The sequence below is a fragment of the Aedes albopictus genome, chromosome 2 (assembly GCF_035046485.1).
Source record: "Aedes albopictus strain Foshan chromosome 2, AalbF5, whole genome shotgun sequence".
Classification (NCBI taxonomy): Eukaryota; Metazoa; Arthropoda; class Insecta; order Diptera; family Culicidae; genus Aedes; species Aedes albopictus.
In genome coordinates, this window is record NC_085137.1 from 441,570,481 (window position 1) to 441,590,200 (window position 19,720).

At 39.8% G+C, this 19,720-nt stretch overlaps 1 protein-coding gene across 2 annotated transcripts; it reads left to right on the forward strand.

Annotated features, from left to right (window-relative positions):
* The first annotated feature begins 6,569 nt into the window (after positions 1–6,569).
* Positions 6,570–10,593, forward strand: LOC109420257 (post-GPI attachment to proteins factor 3). 2 transcript variants are annotated; one of them, XM_029869916.2, is made up of 5 exons: positions 6,570–6,710; positions 6,771–7,133; positions 7,420–7,986; positions 9,714–9,918; positions 9,990–10,593. In XM_029869916.2, exons 2-5 carry the CDS (start codon positions 6,878–6,880, stop codon positions 10,066–10,068), a joined length of 1,107 nt encoding a protein of 368 aa, XP_029725776.1. In that variant the 5' UTR covers positions 6,570–6,710; positions 6,771–6,877; the 3' UTR covers positions 10,069–10,593. The 2 variants fall into 2 exon arrangements, with proteins under 2 accessions (XP_029725776.1, XP_029725775.1); XM_029869915.2 differs by having other exon boundaries at positions 6,571–7,133.
* The last annotated feature ends 9,127 nt before the right edge of the window (positions 10,594–19,720 follow it).

The following is a 19,720-nucleotide window of genomic DNA, read 5'->3' on the forward strand; positions in this document are numbered from 1 at the left end:
AAAAGGGTAAAATTTATCCGTTGGTTTGACGTACGAGGCCTGTACTCTTTAAAGAGTACAGGCCTTTTACTCTTTTTATGAGTTCACCTAGTTACTCTCAAAGAGAGTACATTTCTACCCTTTAAAGAGTAGTTTGGTTTCTCAGTGTACACATTTTTTTCACACATTCTGCCGGCTTTGCAAGCGATATGACGGAAAGTGTGTAAGGGTTACTCATGCACTGTGCAGAATTATTTAAGCGTGTTAGGTTCTTAATGGGTACACTGAGAAATATTTTAACCCAGGGAATAAGTTTAAAAAACTCAAATTTGGCTAAACAGCTTTTAGTTTTTACTCAGCATTGGGTTGTTTTCCCCCTCGCCCCACGCGAATGTTGTCAAAAACGAAGAGAGAAGCACCGACACATGCGTGCTGCTCCGTGGAAGAAGCCAAATTTGGGTTATCTTGACTAAACCCAAATTTGCGTCAAATAAGGTCTCCGCTGGGTGAAAATAACTTACCACTGGGTGAAATTTTTTGCCGCGATCAAATCAGGCCAAACATTTCAATAGGTCCTATCTGCATTTGAGAGGCTCTCTTTGTTCACTTTCTCTTTCAATTATTGCAATGTAATGGTACACTTTTAAACTATTTTTGCAGTACAAATCAAAAGACGATTGTTTTGACCATCGTTCACTGCAAGGAGACAATCATAATACAAATAAACAGCTGATATATTAACGAAAGAGAGAGAAACCAAAGAGAGCCTCTCTTCTGCAGATTGGACCTTTAGACATGTTTGGCCTGAAATGAGAACTATTTAGTGACCACTATCGCAGTTTGACGCAAATTTGAGTAATTCCACGGAGGTGCGGGATTGCGTCAAAAGAACTTAAATTTGGGTTGATTTGTGTAGAAGTCAGGTAGACTTTCCAACCCCGCGAACAGTCTAGGTTTAGTCTTTGTTATTAACAAGTTCGTCATCTGACCGTCTAGATCTGTGTTGCTTAAACGAACTGTCAGAAAGAAAAATGAAAAAGTGTAACAACGTGCAATGAAAAACGTTTTCAATAAAGTTATTCTAAATTTTCCGTTTTATAAACTGTAAAACTGTTTCGTGCTATCTAAATATCGTCGAAAACTCAGCAGGTTATGGGCCCAGGACCATGGAGGCCGAAAAAGTGATGTACCCGCAGTTTGACGGGAAAAACTTCGCGAGCTGGAAGTTTCGAGTTATGTTGCTGCTGCAGGAGAGGAACTTGTCCGAACATGTGCTGAACGAGCCATTGGCGGCGGAGTTGTCTGATGCGGCATGGAAACTGGAAGACGTGAAGGCTCGGAGTTTGTTGGTCAAATGTCTGGCGGATTCATACTTGGAATATGTTCGGCTACAAACCACTGCGAGTGCGATGTGGAAAGCTCTTTGTGATGTGTTCGAGAAAAAGGGAGCGGTGACAGAGATGTACCTTCGCAAGCGGCTGCTTTCTTTGAAGTTTAAGGATGGTGATTCCATGGAGCGGCATCTTTCAATGTTTGATTCGATTGTCAATGAGCTTCGAGGAGCCGGGGCGGATGTGCGTGATCCGGAAGCGGTAAGTCATCTGTTGTTATCCCTTCCTCAATCCTACGAGAGTGTTGTGACGGCGCTGGAAACTGTCGATCCCGGAAGTCTGACAGTTACGAGGGTCAAAGCGAGGCTAATCAGCGAAGAACTGAAGAGAAGCGAACGAGACTCCAGCTGGAATCAGCAGGACCAGAATCAAGCAGCATTCTTGGGTAAAACTAAGCGGTTCATGGGAAGGTGCTGGAAGTGTAAACAAACAGGCCACAAGGCCAATCAGTGCAACTTTAGTGATGAAGGAGGAAAAGGAGAAAACAGTGGAGCAACGTCCGGCACCCGGAAAGTTTTTCAGCTAAGGCGAAGAGATGCGTCGCCAAAGGACGATCCCGGTGGAGCATTTGCGTTTTGCACTGGTGGAAGTTTGGGAAAAGCTGCGGTTGATCCGAAAGCAAGGAATATACGTTGGATTGTGGATTCAGGCTGTACGGATCATATGGTGAGCGAGGATACCTTCTTCTTGGTGCAGAAAACACTTGAAACTCCCTATCCCGTTTCGCTCGCTGAGGAGAACCAAGCTATCGTTGTCACAAAGGCCGGATTTATTTCCTGTGTAAGCCACGTTGAGGACAAAGAATACCGATGCGACATTTCGGACGTACTTTACGCTCCTGGACTTCGCCACAATTTGCTCTCCGTCAGCCGGTTGGAGAAATCTGGATTTACAGTGATCTTCCGAAATGGCGAAGTAGAGTTTTGGTCCGGAAACATCCTATTTGCCGTCGGGAGCCGCTGCCAAGATTTGTACGAGGTTTCCTTCGAGATGAATGTTGAAGAAATCAATGCAGCTCAAGGACAAGCTGTGGCCAAGAATTTGTTGTGGCATCGACGTTTTGGCCACTTGGGTATGCGAAATGTGTGCGATTTAGCCAAGAGCAAGATGGTAAATGGTATCGATTTCTCCGTTACAGATTCCCTAGGCTTATGCGAAGCATGCATAATGGGCAAGCACTTTCGTTGCCCATTTGGAACTCGAACGACACGAGCAAGTCGCCCGTTGGAAAGAGTACACACTGACGTGTGTGGTCCCATCACACCATCAACGTGGGATGGAAAAAGGTACTTTCTCACATTTATTGATGATTGTACCCATTTTACGATAGCTTTCTTAATCGCTTCTAGGGATGAAGTTCTGCAATGCTTAAAGGAATATAAGGCCATGGTTGAGGCAGGATTCGGACTGAAACTGTCTAGACTGCGATGCGATAATGGGGGGGAGTATGTGTCAAAGGAAATGAGAAATCTGTGTCGGCAAACCGGTGTGATCCTCGAGTACACAATGGCTTATACACCCGAACAGAACGGGATAGCCGAGAGGATGAACAGAACTCTTGTCGAGAAAGCTCGGGCGATGATTTTTGAGAGCGGGTTCGACAAAGAAATGTGGGGAGAAGCTGTAATGTCTGCAGTGTTTGTTACAAACCGCAGCCCTACGGCAGCGCTTCAAGGAAAAGTAACACCTGCTGAAGCCTGGTTTGGCCAGAAGCCTGACGTGTCAGGGTTACGGGTGTTCGGATGTAAGGCGTACTCACATGTTCCCAAACAAAAACGCGGAAAGTTTGATCAGAAAAGCGATGTGCGTATCATGGTTGGATACACAATCAATGGATACCGCTTGTGGGATCCTATCACAAGGACGGTGCACCTATCTCGTGACGTGATTTTCGACGAGAACGTGTTTCCTGCGTCATCGCGTAAAGCAGACAACGGCGATAGTGGATTTGAAATCCGGTCGAAAGCTGACGAAACAATGATGAATACGGAGTTAGTAGCAGATGCGGTGCCCAATGACCCTGGAGCTGATATCGAACAAGCTGATCGCAGTGAGACGTCATCAATTGGCGAATTCCATACACTTGTTGAGGACGAAGAGCAAAATCAGTCGGATGGATGGACGATTCAAGATGAGAGGTCGATGACAGATATTGGCACCGAGGATCTGGATTTGGACGGTGACCCGCTGGATTTGAATCGTCGCAGTGGACGTATTCGACGAGCACCCGTGTGGCTTCAGGATTACGAGACAGAGGCGTCAGCGATGCTGGTTGATACTGGTGACGATGGTGGCCCGTTGTCGTATAAAAACATCAAAGGTCGTGAAGATGAAGAATGCTGGATGAATGCAGTTCAGGAGGAGCTGGATTCGCTGGAAGCAAACGAAACATGGGACGTAGTCGAGCAGCCTCCGGAGGTGAAGATCGTAACATCGAAGTGGATTTTCAAAAAGAAATTGGATAAGGATGGAAATCTGGATCGGTATAAAGCCAGGGTGGTGGCACGTGGATTCATGCAACAGGAGGGTGTGGACTTCCATGAAACCTATGCGCCGGTGGCAAAACTAGCAACAATAAGGTTTCTGTTAGCGGTAGGAATTCAGTTTGATTATCAGTTTTGTCACATGGATGTTATCACTGCATTTCTGCATGGAAACTTGGAGCAGCCGGTGTACATGAAGCCACCTGAGGGAGTGCGTATTGGCGATGGAAAAGTTCTGAAATTGAAAAAGTCGTTGTATGGTCTACGCCAGTCTCCAAAATGCTGGAATAACCGTTTTCATCAATTCGTTACCAGCCTGGGTTTCAAGCGATCCGAAGCAGACTACTGCCTGTATGTTAAAAAGGACCAGAATGGGACGATCTACCTTTTGTTGTACGTAGATGATCTCCTCATCTGTGGGGACAGCGAAACTGCCATTCAGGAGCTAAAGTCGAGGTTACTTGCTGAATTTCGGATGAATGACCTTGGAAACCTGGAGTATTTCATGGGAATGAAGATCAAAGTAGACCGGGAGTTGGGCAGAGTAGCTATTAGCCAGTCTACGTTTGCTGAAAGTATCTTGAGGCGTTTCAATATGCAATCATGTAATCCTGTCGCTACACCAATGGAAGTAGGCACGAAGCTATCTAGACCAGACACATCCGTTGAAGGAATTGCAGAGTATCGGCAACTGATTGGTAGTTTGATGTATTTGATGCTTGGAAGTCGGCCCGATTTGTGCTTTTCGGTGAGCTACTTCAGCCGGTTTCAGGACTGTGCTCAAACTGTTCACTGGAACTATTTAAAGAGAGTATTGCGCTATCTTCGTGGGACAGCGTCGTATGAGTTGGTGTATACTAGGGATGCGAACGCTCAACCGTTGAAAGGCTTCGTGGATTCCGATTGGGCGAATGATGTGGATGACCGTCGTTCAACAAGTGGTTTTCTTTTCGAGGTGTACGGCAACACTGTAAGTTGGACTTCAAGGAAACAAGGATTGGTGGCATTGTCAACAACTGAGGCAGAGTACGTCGCAGCTGCGTCGGCGGTTTCAGAAGCTCTGTGGTTGAAGAAGTTATTTTCTGATATCGAGGTACCGTTGAAACATGCGACACCCATTCTGGAAGACAATCAGGGCTGTTTGTTCATGGCAAAGAATCCCGAAACGAAGCGATCTAAACACGTAGATGTTAAGTATCATATGGTCAGAGATAATGTTTGGAAAAAAGAAGTAGATCTTGTGTATGTGCCTTCGCAAGAACAGGTTGCAGATGTTTTAACAAAACCTTTGAGTCGTAGTCAGTTTGAAAAGCTTTGTCGAATGATGGGCTTGGAAAGAGGAGGAGTGTAGAAGTCAGGTAGACTTTCCAACCCCGCGAACAGTCTAGGTTTAGTCTTTGTTATTAACAAGTTCGTCATCTGACCGTCTAGATCTGTGTTGCTTAAACGAACTGTCAGAAAGAAAAATGAAAAAGTGTAACAACGTGCAATGAAAAACGTTTTCAATAAAGTTATTCTAAATTTTCCGTTTTATAAACTGTAAAACTGTTTCGTGCTATCTAAATATCGTCGAAAACTCAGCAATTTGTAGTTCCGTGTATCCGATTTTTTTCATAATCGGATTCTCCGCCCAAAATTTAGTCGAATTCCAAAATTTCAGATTTTTTTTTGTTTTGTAACTTTATCCACGGAAATTAAAACTGTTTTGTTAATTTAACCATCAAAACAAAGGGATTGGAATCCAATAAAATCACGTTATACTCGGAAAATGAGCTCTTTCGATTAGGCTATACAAAATAGCAAAATTTTATTCACTAAACAACCCAATTCGCTGATTTATTTATCGACTGACTGAATCAGGATTCAGGATTATGTTTAATGGAGAACTCAGTTACGAAATTTGTAGATTTTTTTCTCGGTGCATGCACGCTAAGAAAAAGTTACTCTAAAATGAGCAAAATTCACACAAATCTAATCCAAACTAAACAGCTAAAAAAATGAGTAAATTGCATTTACAGCGCTAGCACTGGGCTAAGTGCTAAAATTAGTTCAAGCTGTATAGTATTCCTGGCATTCTCAAGAATATTATACGGTTTAAATAGGACAGATCGGTGAAGTACTAGATTTGTAGTAATGAGTTGAATTTTAGTATGGTGAGAAGGTCAATTCTCCGTTTCTGCAATGAAATGGTGCAAAAGCGTGGGTATTATGATTCCTTGCCTAACTTGATGCTGTTTGAACAAAACTTCGGGTAACAGTGTTGTTGTTTTCTCCATTTCTTGCAACATAAACAACATAGTTATCCAAAGTTTTGCTTAAACATCATCAAATTAGGTAAGGAATCATAATACCCACGCTTTTTGTACCATTTCATTGCAGAAACAGAGCACTGATCTTCTCACCATATTAAAATTCAGCTCATTACTACAAATCTAGTACTACACCGAAAGTGCCCCATTGATGAGATTTTCGCACTTAGGCCAGCGCTAGAGCTGGAAATGCAATTTACTCATTTTTGTGTTGTCCCACTCTATAGTTCGAAAATGAGTGAATTCTGTTACCGTGTGGATTAAAATATTTTTGTGAAAAGAAAAAAAATCTCCTGAATGTTTTCCTAAATATTTTTAACCGTGCCACAAAACACATCGCATGAACGAAAAACATCGATTCTTATAAGATTTTCACAGTGACATTTTTTACGCAAGTTTGTTTTGCTTTCCCATTTCATTCATCCCGGGATTCGATTCGGGACGGGACGCATCGCCAGCAGTCAACTTTGCAGCCAGGACCAGGAGACGGACTTGCCTCAAAAAGCATCCAGTCTCGATTCAATTAGCCGTGCTCCAGTTCTGTCTTGGTCGTGCATTTTTTTGATTTACTAGCAGAATTAATCTTGCTGAATTGTGTGTCCTTTTAGTTTCAATAGTGCGCGTCTGTAGGTGGTGTCCCGGTCTTTAATATGTTTCCACAACAGTGCGAGCGCTAGTAGCAGCAACAGCAAACATCCACCACAACCGGAAGTGGATGGTTTTAATTTTAAAAATATTGATCTTGCATTTTAAGTGGGCAGTGTTGGCGCCGTCGAGGTTCATGCTTATTACGAATCCAGATAAACCTTGTAATCAATTCTGGACCGGCATTATGATAAGTTTACGCTCTGTTGTGGTGGTTGCTGTTTTGCTATTGTTCCTGGTACGGTTGATTGCTGCTTCCGCCGGGGATCAAAGCCAGTTCTTTCAAAATTGCTTGAGGAACTGTGTGCTGGAAAACTGCACCAAGTGTAAGTACTGTTTTAATGTGTTACAGAATAGTTGCGACAAAATATCATTTTGAGGTGACAGCACAAGCTTATTATTTCTTTTTTCCATTTGCCTGAGAGTCCTAGCTTTAGCACAGCTTGCTTCTAAAACAAGTCCTGTTCGAAGTTCAGTACTGTGAATAATTTCACTTTTTAGCGCTACTATTTTGCTTGCTCTTTTTTCAATCGCATCCTGTTTGGAGTTCTAAGCTAATGGAGAGTAAAATCAGATGATTGATGTCGTATTGTTTTTATCTTTATATTACAGCCGGACTGGCATTCAAACGGCCCGGCAGCCAAAACTCGATCAATAAACTTCTGCTGTGGACATGCTACGACGAGTGCGGCTACGACTGCATGTGGAAAACGACGAGTGCGTTCCTAAAAAGAAATTGGACCACACCGCAGTTCTACGGGAAATGGCCCTTTGTGCGGCTGCTCGGCCTACAGGAACCGGCATCGGTCTTTTTCTCGATGACCAACTTTGGAACGCATTATTCAATGTTGAAGAAATTTCGACGGGAAGTCCGGCCCGACAGTCCGATGTATACGCTGTGGCATGCATTTTCGTATATTTGCCTAAACGCGTGGATCTGGTCAACGGTGTTCCATTCGCGGGATTTTCCCATCACGGAACTGTTTGACTATGCTTTCGCGTATTCGATGGTGCTGGCATCGTTCTACTGTATGGTTATGCGAATGATACATCGGAGGTCTAAATACCTGAAGGCATTGTTCAGCTTATTATGTATCGTGTTCTTCATCAACCACTTCTCTTATTTAAGCGTTGGACGGTTCGATTATGCGTATAACATGAAGGCGAATATTGTGACAGGTAGGTTCCTACACTGTGAGAATCTTCACTTTACAGGTACTCTTCGATATAACGTATAAAAAACTTTTCTCTTTGTTCGTTATATCGAAGCAGAGAAAAAAAAATATTTTTTTATGCTAGTGTTGATGTATTCGACGTCAAATTAACCCCAAACAATGATTTCGGTGAAATTCACAAAACCAATAATGAAAAACATGAGTTTTCACGAAAAAGTAATTTCGTTTTTTGTGCTTCGATATAACGTATATTTTGCTTCGATATAACGTACACTAACTTTTTACACAAATTGCGCTAATTCGAGGTAACAAAGCTAATGCTGCAAGGGGCCGTACACAAATTACGTCACGCTCTTAGGGGGTAGGGGAGGGTTATGAAGAACGTGACGACCCTTGCAAAAAATATTGAGGTCCCATACAAAAAGTGTGACATAGGGAGGAGGGGGGGGGGGGGTTGAAAAAGATCGATTTTAGCGTGACATAATTTGTGTATCACCCCCAACAAAACATTCATTTGAGTAATTTCGTAGTTTATCTAGTTATTCCTAGGAAAAATAAAAAAAAATCAATTTTGCACGTTATATCGAAGCAAAATGTACGTTATATCGAATTCGTTATATCGAGGGTACACTATATCGAAGATTACCTGTATTAACACAGACAAACAGACGTATCACTTGGAACAAAGTATGATTAAAATCATCATCACTAAAGCATAACACAGCGTAACAAAAATTAACTTTTGGTCTGTCTCAAGAGCAAACTTATGTGTCTCCGAAGGCTTTTGGGCCGCTGAATCCGAATCCGGGCTCAGATTTGCTCTAACACGTCACAATTTTGAGCTATACCTCAATTTATAGGGCAAAAAATGCGATTTTGGGCTTTTTTGACTGCAAGCCATTATGCAAGGAAATATTTTTTTAAGCAATCAAAAGGTTAATTGGTCAATTAACATCTAAATTAATGACTCATGCAAAATATTTCATTTTAACAAATCGAATTTGATAGTTTTAAGCGATTTATGTTAGGTACGATATTTCCCATACAAATCACCCTCCAAAAGTTGCATGCAAGTTTTCATACTAACATAAAATGGTTAAATCTTTCAAATTTGTTTAGGTAAAACGAAATATTTTGCATGAGTCGTTAATTTAGATGTTAATTGACCAATTAACCTTTTGATTGCTTAAAAAAATATTTCCAAGCTTAATGGCTTGCAGTCAAAAAAGCCCAAAATCGCATTTTTTGCCCTATAAATTGAGGTATAGCTCAAAATTGTGAGGTGTTAGAGCAAATCTGAGCCCGGATTCGGATTCAGCAGCCCAAAATCCTTCGGAGACACATAAGTTTGCTCTTGAGACAAAAAAATGTTGCGCTGTGTAATCGACCAATGCTACTTACGCTGTTTCGCAAACCCACTGAGTAGATGGCGGTAGTAAGCAAACGTCAAACAGGAACAAAAACGATGCGAGCGCCATGAGCGAGAGATTAGCAAACTACAGAATATTTGAACAGTCCGTTAAAAAAGGAAACGATGGGAAGTTTTTTGTCTGTGATATTAAGTTCATAGCAGTTGTGGTTCTTGGATTGAGGATTGAGTTTCTGACGGACTTGATGGCCTAAAAGCTTATGATGTTTAGGCAGAAGATCTATTTGAGTTTTGCGAGCCTAGATGAGCCATGAGATTTGAGAATTTGAGTATTTACTAACATATTCTTCATCTAACCGCAGGAATGACGGGCGCCGTCGGTTGGATTTTCTGGTGCCTGTTACAGCGCCGAAAGCGCCGCTACGTATGGAAGTGCTTCCTCTTTATCGTACTAGCCACATCCTCGCTGTTGCTCGAGGTTCACGACTTCCCACCGATATTCTGGATACTGGACGCCCACTCCATCTGGCATCTAGTCACGGCACCACTCACCGTACTGTTTTACAGGTTAATCAACCGTTAATTAAGATAGCACAATAATTTTCGCTTATCGTCACCTCTTTCATTCTCACATTCAGCTTCATCATCGATGACTGCAGAAGCCTGCGTCAGGAGTTGTACGGCATTGCGGATGATGACACGCGGAAATTGCTGTAAGACTGAATTTCCGGAAAATGAAACAATGCATCCTATTAGGAAGATAAGTATAACCGATACATACATGAATGACACGAAGTTCTTTTTGGAGTTACTCGTCTGCCACCGAACACGATCGGGATTTCGATTGAGAACGGGACAATAATTATGAGAATTCCAGTCCGCGGCGTTGGAGGAGGACGGCGTTTTCCAGGCGTTTAGAAAATATTATTCCTGAGGGTGTTTTGTGCATCGTACCTAGTTATAATTTAGCGGATATTTTGGTGGAACATAACTCCACTGTTCACAAGCCAATCCATTCTGGTCATACCCTTCCGGTGTATTTTGGAAAGGGTAATAAGTTATATTATAAACACTATTTATAACTATTTAAAGTCATTATTGATGTTAAACATAGATAGGCGTGTATTATAGGGAGGGTAGAATAGACAGTGACTTTTGATGTTGTACGATGTATAGTAGATTTAGGAATTTGCGACGTAAGTTTTACCATTCCTCTTGAACAATGAATTAATTGTATTCAAATTTTGACTCTTTTCTTATCGATTAGAATTGGAAGAACTGCTTTACGCCGACTTGTACTCTCGAGCAAAAGTGTGGGATTACCATTCAACGAGGTAAGATTTTATGTTTATTTGTATGATTTTGGGCCCGATATTTTTATTGAAATAAATAATCTATTGAGGCCTTTTTTTTCAAACATTGCTAGATTTGATTAAATATGTCTATATTAAAGTGTCATTAGACTGTTTGTCGTAATGCCAAATGTTTGTCATTGTAGTCCGACATTCATTCAAGATTGCCTTGATTCACGTTGAATTGGCCTTTTGTCGGGCTTGTTTGGCCAAATATTTGTCATCATAGCAAACAGTCTAATGGCATTTCTATAGCATTGGTACTCAAAATTATTCAAAATGATAAAGGTCATCCCAAATGACTACATTTTTTGTGGACTGCTTGAAAGTAAATATATGTTCTCTAGTTAGCTATTAATATTATTGGGTCTGGCATGGGCGTAGCCAGAGGGGGGCAGGGGGGGGGGGGGGATGTAGTTCCAGAAAAAATATCTCAAGAAATAAACTACGTTAATAACACTAGTTTACAAAATAAAATGAAAGTCGTGAACTTCTGTCAACGACCAAAATTTTTGAAGCACAATTTAGTGCTGATTTCGAAACCGTACTTTAAAAAATTTTGAGTAAAGCAGTTTTTGAGTTTTAGCTCAATATCGAGTTTTACAACTTTTAAAAATATGGAATTTACTAAAATTCAAATATCTTGCGTTTTGTTCAACCAATTTCAAATCTTTTTCCATAAATTAAAAGCTGAATTCAATACCATATGATCATCTGAATGCATGTTTTGCGTCAGATTGGTGAAATTCAAGATATTGGCGAGTTTTAGGGACGACCTCCTTAAATTTTAGCCAAATTTCCAAAAATATGTGAAGAAATGTATTTTTTTCAATAAGAAAAAAACAATCTAAAAATTCTTTCTCAACGTTTATTTGGCATATCATATGTAGGCAAGTTACAGTAAAAAATTCAGCTCAATCGGAGCATTGATTACGAAGAATGAGATGTGTGAAGTGAGCGACTTTGCTTAAAAATAGAACAAAACTCGATTTCAAATCATCAACCTTGTATGAAAAGTCGAAAAAAATTCCGCTCTACTGTAATTTTTTTCCTTCGCGTTTTCGAACTCAGGGCATGATTCTGCACCAAAAATGATCATCAGCTTACCGAGTTCAAAAATGCTGTAAACTAGTGTAATTGACGATAAAAACCTTTTATCCATAGTTATCAAATCTTTTTTCCTTGAAATCCACCAAGTATTTCTCCAAGAGAACCACCAAATAACAAGCTTGAATGGCTTCATTTTGGATGTTTATTCATGAAACACAAAAACATCATGCCAAACTTACCAGATGTGCTGGAACCGGTCCCGGTGAAGAAAAAAAGACTTTGCAGCCAAATGGCAGCTATAGAGTCAGTAGCACATAATTCATGAATTTTCACTTGCATTCAATTCAAACAATTTAGGTATTTCTTCAGGAACTTTTCCAGGGATTCTTTCAAAAATTTCTCAAGGAATTTCTATCTCGTGAATTCTTCCATGGGCAGGGTTCCGATAGTAATTGTTTCAGGGTTTGTTCCAAGAAATGTTACAAGAAATCCTCCCACGATTTCTTCAGACATTTTTACAGATAGTTCTGCAAGGATACATTGACGACTTCCTCCAGAATTGTTTCCATAGCTTCCTTTAAGACTCCATCATGGATTGCTCCAGAGATTTTTCAAGAATTCCTCTAGGGGTTTAACCAGAAATTGCTCCGGGAATTTCTCCTGGAATATCTTAAGTGGTTCCAACAGTGATTTTTCCACAGCTTTTTTTGTGATTTCTTCAGGAATTTCTCCAGAATGCCAACAGAGATCCTTTTTAGGTATTTCGGCAAGATTTTTTCAGAGATTTCTCCATATATTTTTTCCAGAATTCCAGTAGAGATTGCTCCAATAATTCAATTTTAAATAATTCGAAGTATTTCAGTAGGAATATCTTCCAGAAACCCTTTCAGAAAATTTAACCAGAAATCGTTTAAAAATAAATCCAGGAATACCTTAAATCATTGGACAAAACATTCTTTTGGGAGTCCATCCAATGATTCCAACAATAATTCGTCCAGAATTTATTGCAGACATGGATTCTTTAATATATTTTTTCTAGGTATTCCTCACAAGAATTTGTTAAAAAAGCTTTCCTGTGATTCCCAAGGAATTTTTCATAGGATTGCTTCCGGGATTCCTCATGGAATTTCTTCAAGTTTTCCTCCAAGAATTCCTCCAGGGATTCACCCGAGAATTTCTTCTGTATTTCTTTCAGGAACAACTCCAGGGATTATTTTAAAAATTCCTCCAAGGGTTCCCCCAGGAACTCAACTCATTTTAGTATTCCTTCAGGAATTTCTGTAGGAATTCTTTCAAGAACTCCTCCAGGAATTAATCCAGTACTTCATCCAGGGACTGTTTAGAGATTCCCTTAGGAATGCCTCTTGGAATTGCTTCCATGATTCCTCATGGGGTTTCTTTAGGAACTCCTGCAGGGATTTCTTCAGGAACTGCTACAGGGATTCCTCGAGGAGTTCCTCCACGAACTTTTCTTAGGACTCCTTAAGGATTTCTTCAAGAATTCTTCCTGTGATTCCTCCAGGAATTCCTCAAATGATTCCTTCACGAATTTCTTCAGGGATTCCTCAAGGATATATTGCACAGATTCCTCTGGGAATTGCTGCAGGGATTCCTCTAAAAAATCTTCCAGGGATTCCTACAGAAATGTCTCTAGAGAATCCTTTAGAAATTCCTTCAGAAATTCATCCTAGAATTCTTCTCGAGATTCCTCCAGGAGCTTCTCCAGAGATTCCTTCACGAATCCCAACAGGCACTCCTCTAGGATATCCTCCAGGAGTGTTTCCAGGAAATCCTCCGGGGATTCCTCCAAGAATTTCGCCAGGGCTTAACTCGGAAATTCTTGCTGTGATTCTTCCTGGAATATCTTATTTTAAAAATTCCTCCAAAGATATCCCCAAGAACTCTTCTTAGGATTCCTTCTGGAATTCCTCCTTGTATTCTTTAAGGAACTTCTCCAGCAAATAATTCAGTACTTCCTCCAGGAATTCCCCAGGAGTTCTTCCAGGTGTTTCTCCTAGGATTGTTTCAGGAATTCTTCCTGAGATTACTCCAGGAGTTCATGCAGGTATTGCTCCAGGATTTCATCCAGGAATTTCTTCAAGGTCTCCTCGAGGAATTCCTCAAGAAATTACCCCAGGAATGTCTTCAGGAATTCCTCCAGGAAAAGAATCTACCTTTATAAATTCTGTCAGCAATTCATACAGGGATTCCATCAGAAATTTTTCCAGGGTTTTCTCTAGGAATACCTTCTGGAATTTTTCCAGGTTGTGGAGCGGACCTGGTGCGGTGGCTAGAACACAAGACTATCACGCCGAGGACCTGGGATATAATCCCACTCCCAACATACTCACAAAATGTGAGTTCGGAAGGATATTAAGCGTGGGTCCCGAGATGAAATAGCCTAGGGTTAAAAATCTCGTTAAAACAGACAAAAAAATCCAGGGATTTCTCCAGGAATTCTACCAGATTTTGTTGCAGCAATTATTCCAGGAATTCTACCAGGATTTTTCCAGGGATTTCTCCAAGGATTCCCCCAGGGATTCCTTCAGAAATTCCTTCGAGAATTTCTTCAGGAATTTCACAAGGGATTTTTTTTAGAAATTCCTCCAGAAATTCATCCACTAATTGTTTCAAGAATTCCTCTAGCGATTTCTTCAGGAATTCCTTATGGGATTCCTCTTATAATTCCCACAGGAACTCCTCCAGGATTTATCAAGGAATTTCTCCAGGAGTCCCTCCATGAGTTTCTTCAGAAATTGATCCACGAATTTCTCCTGGACATCCCTCAGATATTGTAATCAATTTCTCCAAGAATATTTCAAGGAATTTCTCCAGGAAATCCTCTAGAGATTTCTTTAGAAATTCTTCAGGAAATTCTTAAGGAATACGTTCAGGTTTTTTTCAGAGATTCCTCCAGGCATTTCTCCAGAAATTTCTCCACCGATTTCTTCAAGAATCGCTTCAACGATTCCTCCAGAGATTATTCCACGAATTTCTCACAGGATTTCTCCACGAATTTCTTCAGGGATTCCGCCAGGAAATCCTCCAAAAATTCCTCCAAGAAATCCTCCAGAAATTCCCCCAAGGGTTCTTCCAGGAAATCCTCTACGGATTTCTTCAGAAATTCCTCTAGAAATTGCCCCAGGAATTTCACAACGGATTTTCTCTGAAATAGAGCTTCCTTCAGAAATTCATCCAGTAATTCTTTCAAGAATTTCTCTAGAGATTCCTCCAGGAATTTCTTCAGGGATTCCTCCAGCAACTCCCACAGAAATACTTCTAGGAAATCCTCCAGGCATTCCTCCAGGGTTTTATCCAGGAATTTCTTCAGGAACTCCTCTAGGATATCCTCCAGATTTTTTTTCCAGAAATCGCCCCTGGACATCCTTTTTGTCAGCAATTCTTCAAGGAAATCCTCTAGGGATTTCTTTAGAGATTCTTCAGCAATTGTTCAGGGATGCCTCCAGGCATTCCTCCAAATATTCCTTCAGGAATTACTTCAGGGATTTCTCCATGAATTTCTCCAGTGATTAGGAAGATACAAGCTGCTGCGATGAGCGGGCATCGCTTAGTGTAAAACTTTCGGATTCTCTCTCATCGTTGGCTTCAAACAATTGCGAATAGGTACACGTTATTTTCATCATTATTTAACGTATTTTCGCTTTCAAAACGTAAAATATTATCTAATTTATTTGTATTTATGATGTTGCAGGTAGTGTTTCCATAATAATCAAGAGTTGTGCCCATAACCATACTTCCCGACTGCATCACTTTCGATCGCGTCATTAGCGTCGCCGAGCATCTTTTCTCTTGATTGCGCTCTCGTATTGAACCGGGCAAGAGAATGAATACCTAGCACATTTCGGAAAGCATTTCCGAGCATTTCGCGTCATGATGTGTTATACTCGTCGAGTGGAGCACAAGCTGAGTACCGTGCCATGCCCTAATACCGTGACCTTAAGGATGCTCTTCACTTCAAAGAGCCCTGGAAAAATCAATAATCCAAGTTTCTTGATTTTTCAAACGCTATATTATTGCTTATTGTGTGTATTATGTATAATAAATATGATTAAAGGAATTCCAATTGTTTAATCCATTGTTAAAATCATAATTGTAAAACATAGCATTGTTCCTAATACCGTGTATGTGACCCGCATACATTGGTGGTCCTTTGAATCATCACTATATCAATCATACTAAGTTCATACTTAAAAGAACCTGTGCGGCAAACGTTGCCTAGAGGTTTGTGCAATTCATTCATAAAATAAAAAGTATCAATAATATTTTCATTTTGCAAATTTAAGCCGAAACACGGTATTTGGAACACAAAAGTAACCATGCCCTAATACCGTGTATTGGTACTTTGCACTCACATTCTGTAAATATTTTTAATTGCTTGTTTTTGTAAATATGTGCCAAATTTATCATGCCTAACTTGAGCAGGTTTAATATGCTAATAATTGAACTAGTTACTCAGTTATAAAAATAATACACATAGTAAAATATTTGAGTTTTTTGTCAAACACACGGTATTAGGAGGCTCACGGTATTAGGGCATGGCACGGTATAGACCACTCAGTAAATCGTGATAAAAATCCAAACTCTGGTATCTAGCCTTGATCAAAAATACAGGTCAATCGGATTGAAATTGATTGAATTATAGCAGCATTTGTGGCTTAAATTAGTTCCCTTGCCCAAATGGTCCCAGACCCTATTTGCCTACCGTTTGGTCCAGGTAGGAGTATGGGCAGCGTTCTGCCAACATGGTGGTCAAGTCAAAACTCTTAAGTGAACTAGTCAAGTGTTGTTTAGATATTACAGAACGTAGTGAACGTGATACTTTAACAGGTTGATTAACGATGAGTGATAACATTCAAAGTGCCTGAACTATTGCATTGCGCAAAAACAACTTACAACTTACGTTGAAAAATGCTCGTCTGTTCTACACAAATCAAAGTGGTGCTGGTAGCGGTGGCCAATTTCTGGGAGATTAAGAATTTTTATTTCCTCTTGCAATATTCCAGATTCTTTTTTTTTTTGTTAACATCTTCAAAACATTCGTAAGAAATAAAAGCTGAAATCTTTTGGAAACTACGAACTCTTTCGAGGACTAACCCAGAATTTTCTTTATGATTTCCTTCTACATTTTTTTCAGTCTTCCATGACTAACTATAGAGTTCTTTCAGTTATTGCTCATCCAGTTTGTCTATTCTTATTAGCAATCTTGAAATGTCTTGGATCTCTATTCCTCTAAGAATGAGCCTTCAGTTTAATTGTGCCGAGTACATCCTTGCAGGAATCTATCTAAAGATTGTTTTGTACACCGGGGCAAGTTCAAACGGGTGGGGCAAGATGAAACACGAAGTTTTGAAATAGATTTCAATACAATTTAGAAATTTTTCCTTCGCCAAAAGATTGTTTGAATCAAAAACTATGTGTTATGGCGATCAAACTGTTTATCAGCCCCGGTGTACCTTACTCATATACTAGATATACTTATCTGAGAGCATAACCCTATAGAAATGTCAATTGACGTATTTTCGGAAGGATCCTCGGAAGAATTTTTGAAGGTATTCTCGTAAAAGCCTTGAACCAATCACTGGAGGAAACCCTCGAGTTATTCCTGTGAGAATTTCTGAAGGAAATGCCTATAGAAATTCTTGAAAAGTTTATTGCAGGTATTTCCCGAAAAAACTGAAATAATGGATTTTTTGAAAGAATCCTGGAATTTATTCAAAACTAGCTGTCCCGGCAAACTTTGTCTTGCCGTCTTGCGGTGGTTTGACAACTGTTGAGCTCAAAATGGCACCGCACTCTAGATTGATTTCAATTTGATCATGCTGATTTCCATCCCAGCTCATAAAAAATCAGTACTTTATCAATTTTCCTACTTTTCTAGTTGATTTTCATAACTTTTTGTACATATAAACACAGCCACCACGAATACGAACCGAACCGTGCAAGAGCCATTCCGATCGGTTCATCCGTTATTGAGTTTTGTTGCCTCAAAGGTACTTCAAACTCATTTTTATATTTATAGATGATAGATGAAATGTCTGGAGGAATTCAAGTAAGAATTCCTAGAAGAATTCCTGGAGGATTGAATATTTTTCTTTCATTCATGCATTGATAAAATTATTTGAATGATTCGTCATCTTCGGTGTCGGCATGTGTTAAAACATTAATCATCATAATGAATACGTGTTTTGACTCAAATAAAGGTTGCATGAATCACATTACTTACTAATGTGAATCCAGATCATCTAACTTACACAACCAGAAATTTTTGAAGAAATTAAAAAAAAAATCATCAGGTAATCCTGAATTCTTGGGTACATCCCTGAAAAAGATGATTGAAGGACTTCTGAAATTTCTCAAGGAACTCTTATTCAGGAGTTTGAAGAGAATCTGGGAGGAATTGAAGAAGAAATCACTTGAAGAATTCCTAAAGTAATCCCTGGAGGAATTTCTGGATAATATCTGGGAGGAATCCCCAGAGAAATTTCTGAAGAAATCTCTGAGGAATTCATAGAAGAAATCCTAGATAAATTTCTGAGAAATCTGTGGAGGAATTCTTAGAGAAATCTCTGAAGCAATTCCTGGAAAAATCTCTAGAGAGAATCCTGAAGGAATGCCTGGAGAAAATTCTGAACAATTTCCTGGCGTAATCTCTGTAGAAATCCTGGATGAATTCTTGGAGCAATCCCTAAAAGATTTCCTACATGAGTTCCTGGAAAAATCTCCAGAGGAATTCTGGGAGAAATTTCTGAAAAAATATCTTGAGAAATTCCAGGAGGATTTCCTGGAAAAATCCTTGGAGGAATTTTAAGAGGATTTCCTAGAGGAATCTACGAAGGAATTTCTGGAGGACTCTCTGGTAAAATCCCTGGATAAATTCATGGAGGAACCCCTTAAAAATATTCTGAAGGTGTTCCTGGAGTCATTCCTGAAAAATTTCTGACAAAGTTTCTGAAGGATGTCCAGGATTCCTAAATCAATTCCTGAAGGAGCTCCTGAAAATCCTGGAGGTATTCCTGTGCGATTTGCTGGAGGAATCCCTTAAGGAATTCCTGGAAGAATCTCCACGAATTCTTGAAACAATCATTGGATGAATTTCTGGAGGAACTCTGCGAGAAATTTCTGATAAAATCCCTTGGAATCCTTGAAGGAATCATGGAAGTAATTTATGAAGGAAGCCCTGGAGGAATACTTGGTGAAATTCGAGGAGAAATCCTTAGAAACATCACTGAAGAAGTTCCTGGAGGAATTCTTAGTGGAATTCCTGGTGAAATTTTTTAAGGAATCTCTGCAGGAGTTTCTGAAGAAAATTTGGAAGAATTTCTGGAAGAATCTCTGGAAAAAATCCAAAAGGTATTCCTATAGAAAATCCTGGAAGCAATTCTAAATCCATGAACGAATTGCTGACAGAGTTTATGAAAGAGTTCCTAGATTAATTCCTGGAGGAATTCTTGAAGAAATTCCTGGATAATTTCTGGAGGAATTCCTCGAGGAAACCTTGTTAAAATTCGTGGATGATATCCTGGAGGAATGCTAGGAAGAAGTTGCCCCCCCCCCCCCATAAGTTGGCGCCTATGGTTGCATCGTTGATATTACCGTAGAGCCTCAAAATTATTTAATTCCAAAATGATATGTAATCCAGGTTGTTTGCACCGCACCATGGTTTGTCATCACTACGCGATAAAAACACGTGCTTTGAATTTCACATATGCATAGTGAAAACAATAATATGTGTAACATTCAAACAAACCAATAGTTTTATTTAATCGTAGAGTTTTTTATTCAACTTGAAATTTCATTAAATACATTTGTTATAGAATAAGTACTCGCATGAATGAAATGGGGATAAATTGCTTTCTAGCATGGTTGGTAAACTATTTAAGTGATCTTTATATGCGTTTATAAACTATCAATAAGCCTTACCATCTGTATTTTAATATGTTTGTTTC

What these genes read in the sequence shown, in the direction of transcription:
- LOC109420257 (XM_029869916.2), top strand. Translation starts at nt 6,878, where the DNA reads ATGGTTTTAATTTTAAAAATATTGATCTTGCATTTTAAGTGGGCAGTG. An exon ending in GCTGGAAAACTGCACCAAGT is followed by an intron (nt 7,134 to 7,419) that starts GTAAGTACTGTT and finishes TTTATATTACAG; the next exon opens with CCGGACTGGCATTCAAACGG. An exon ending in GAAGGCGAATATTGTGACAG is followed by an intron (nt 7,987 to 9,713) that starts GTAGGTTCCTAC and finishes ATCTAACCGCAG; the next exon opens with GAATGACGGGCGCCGTCGGT.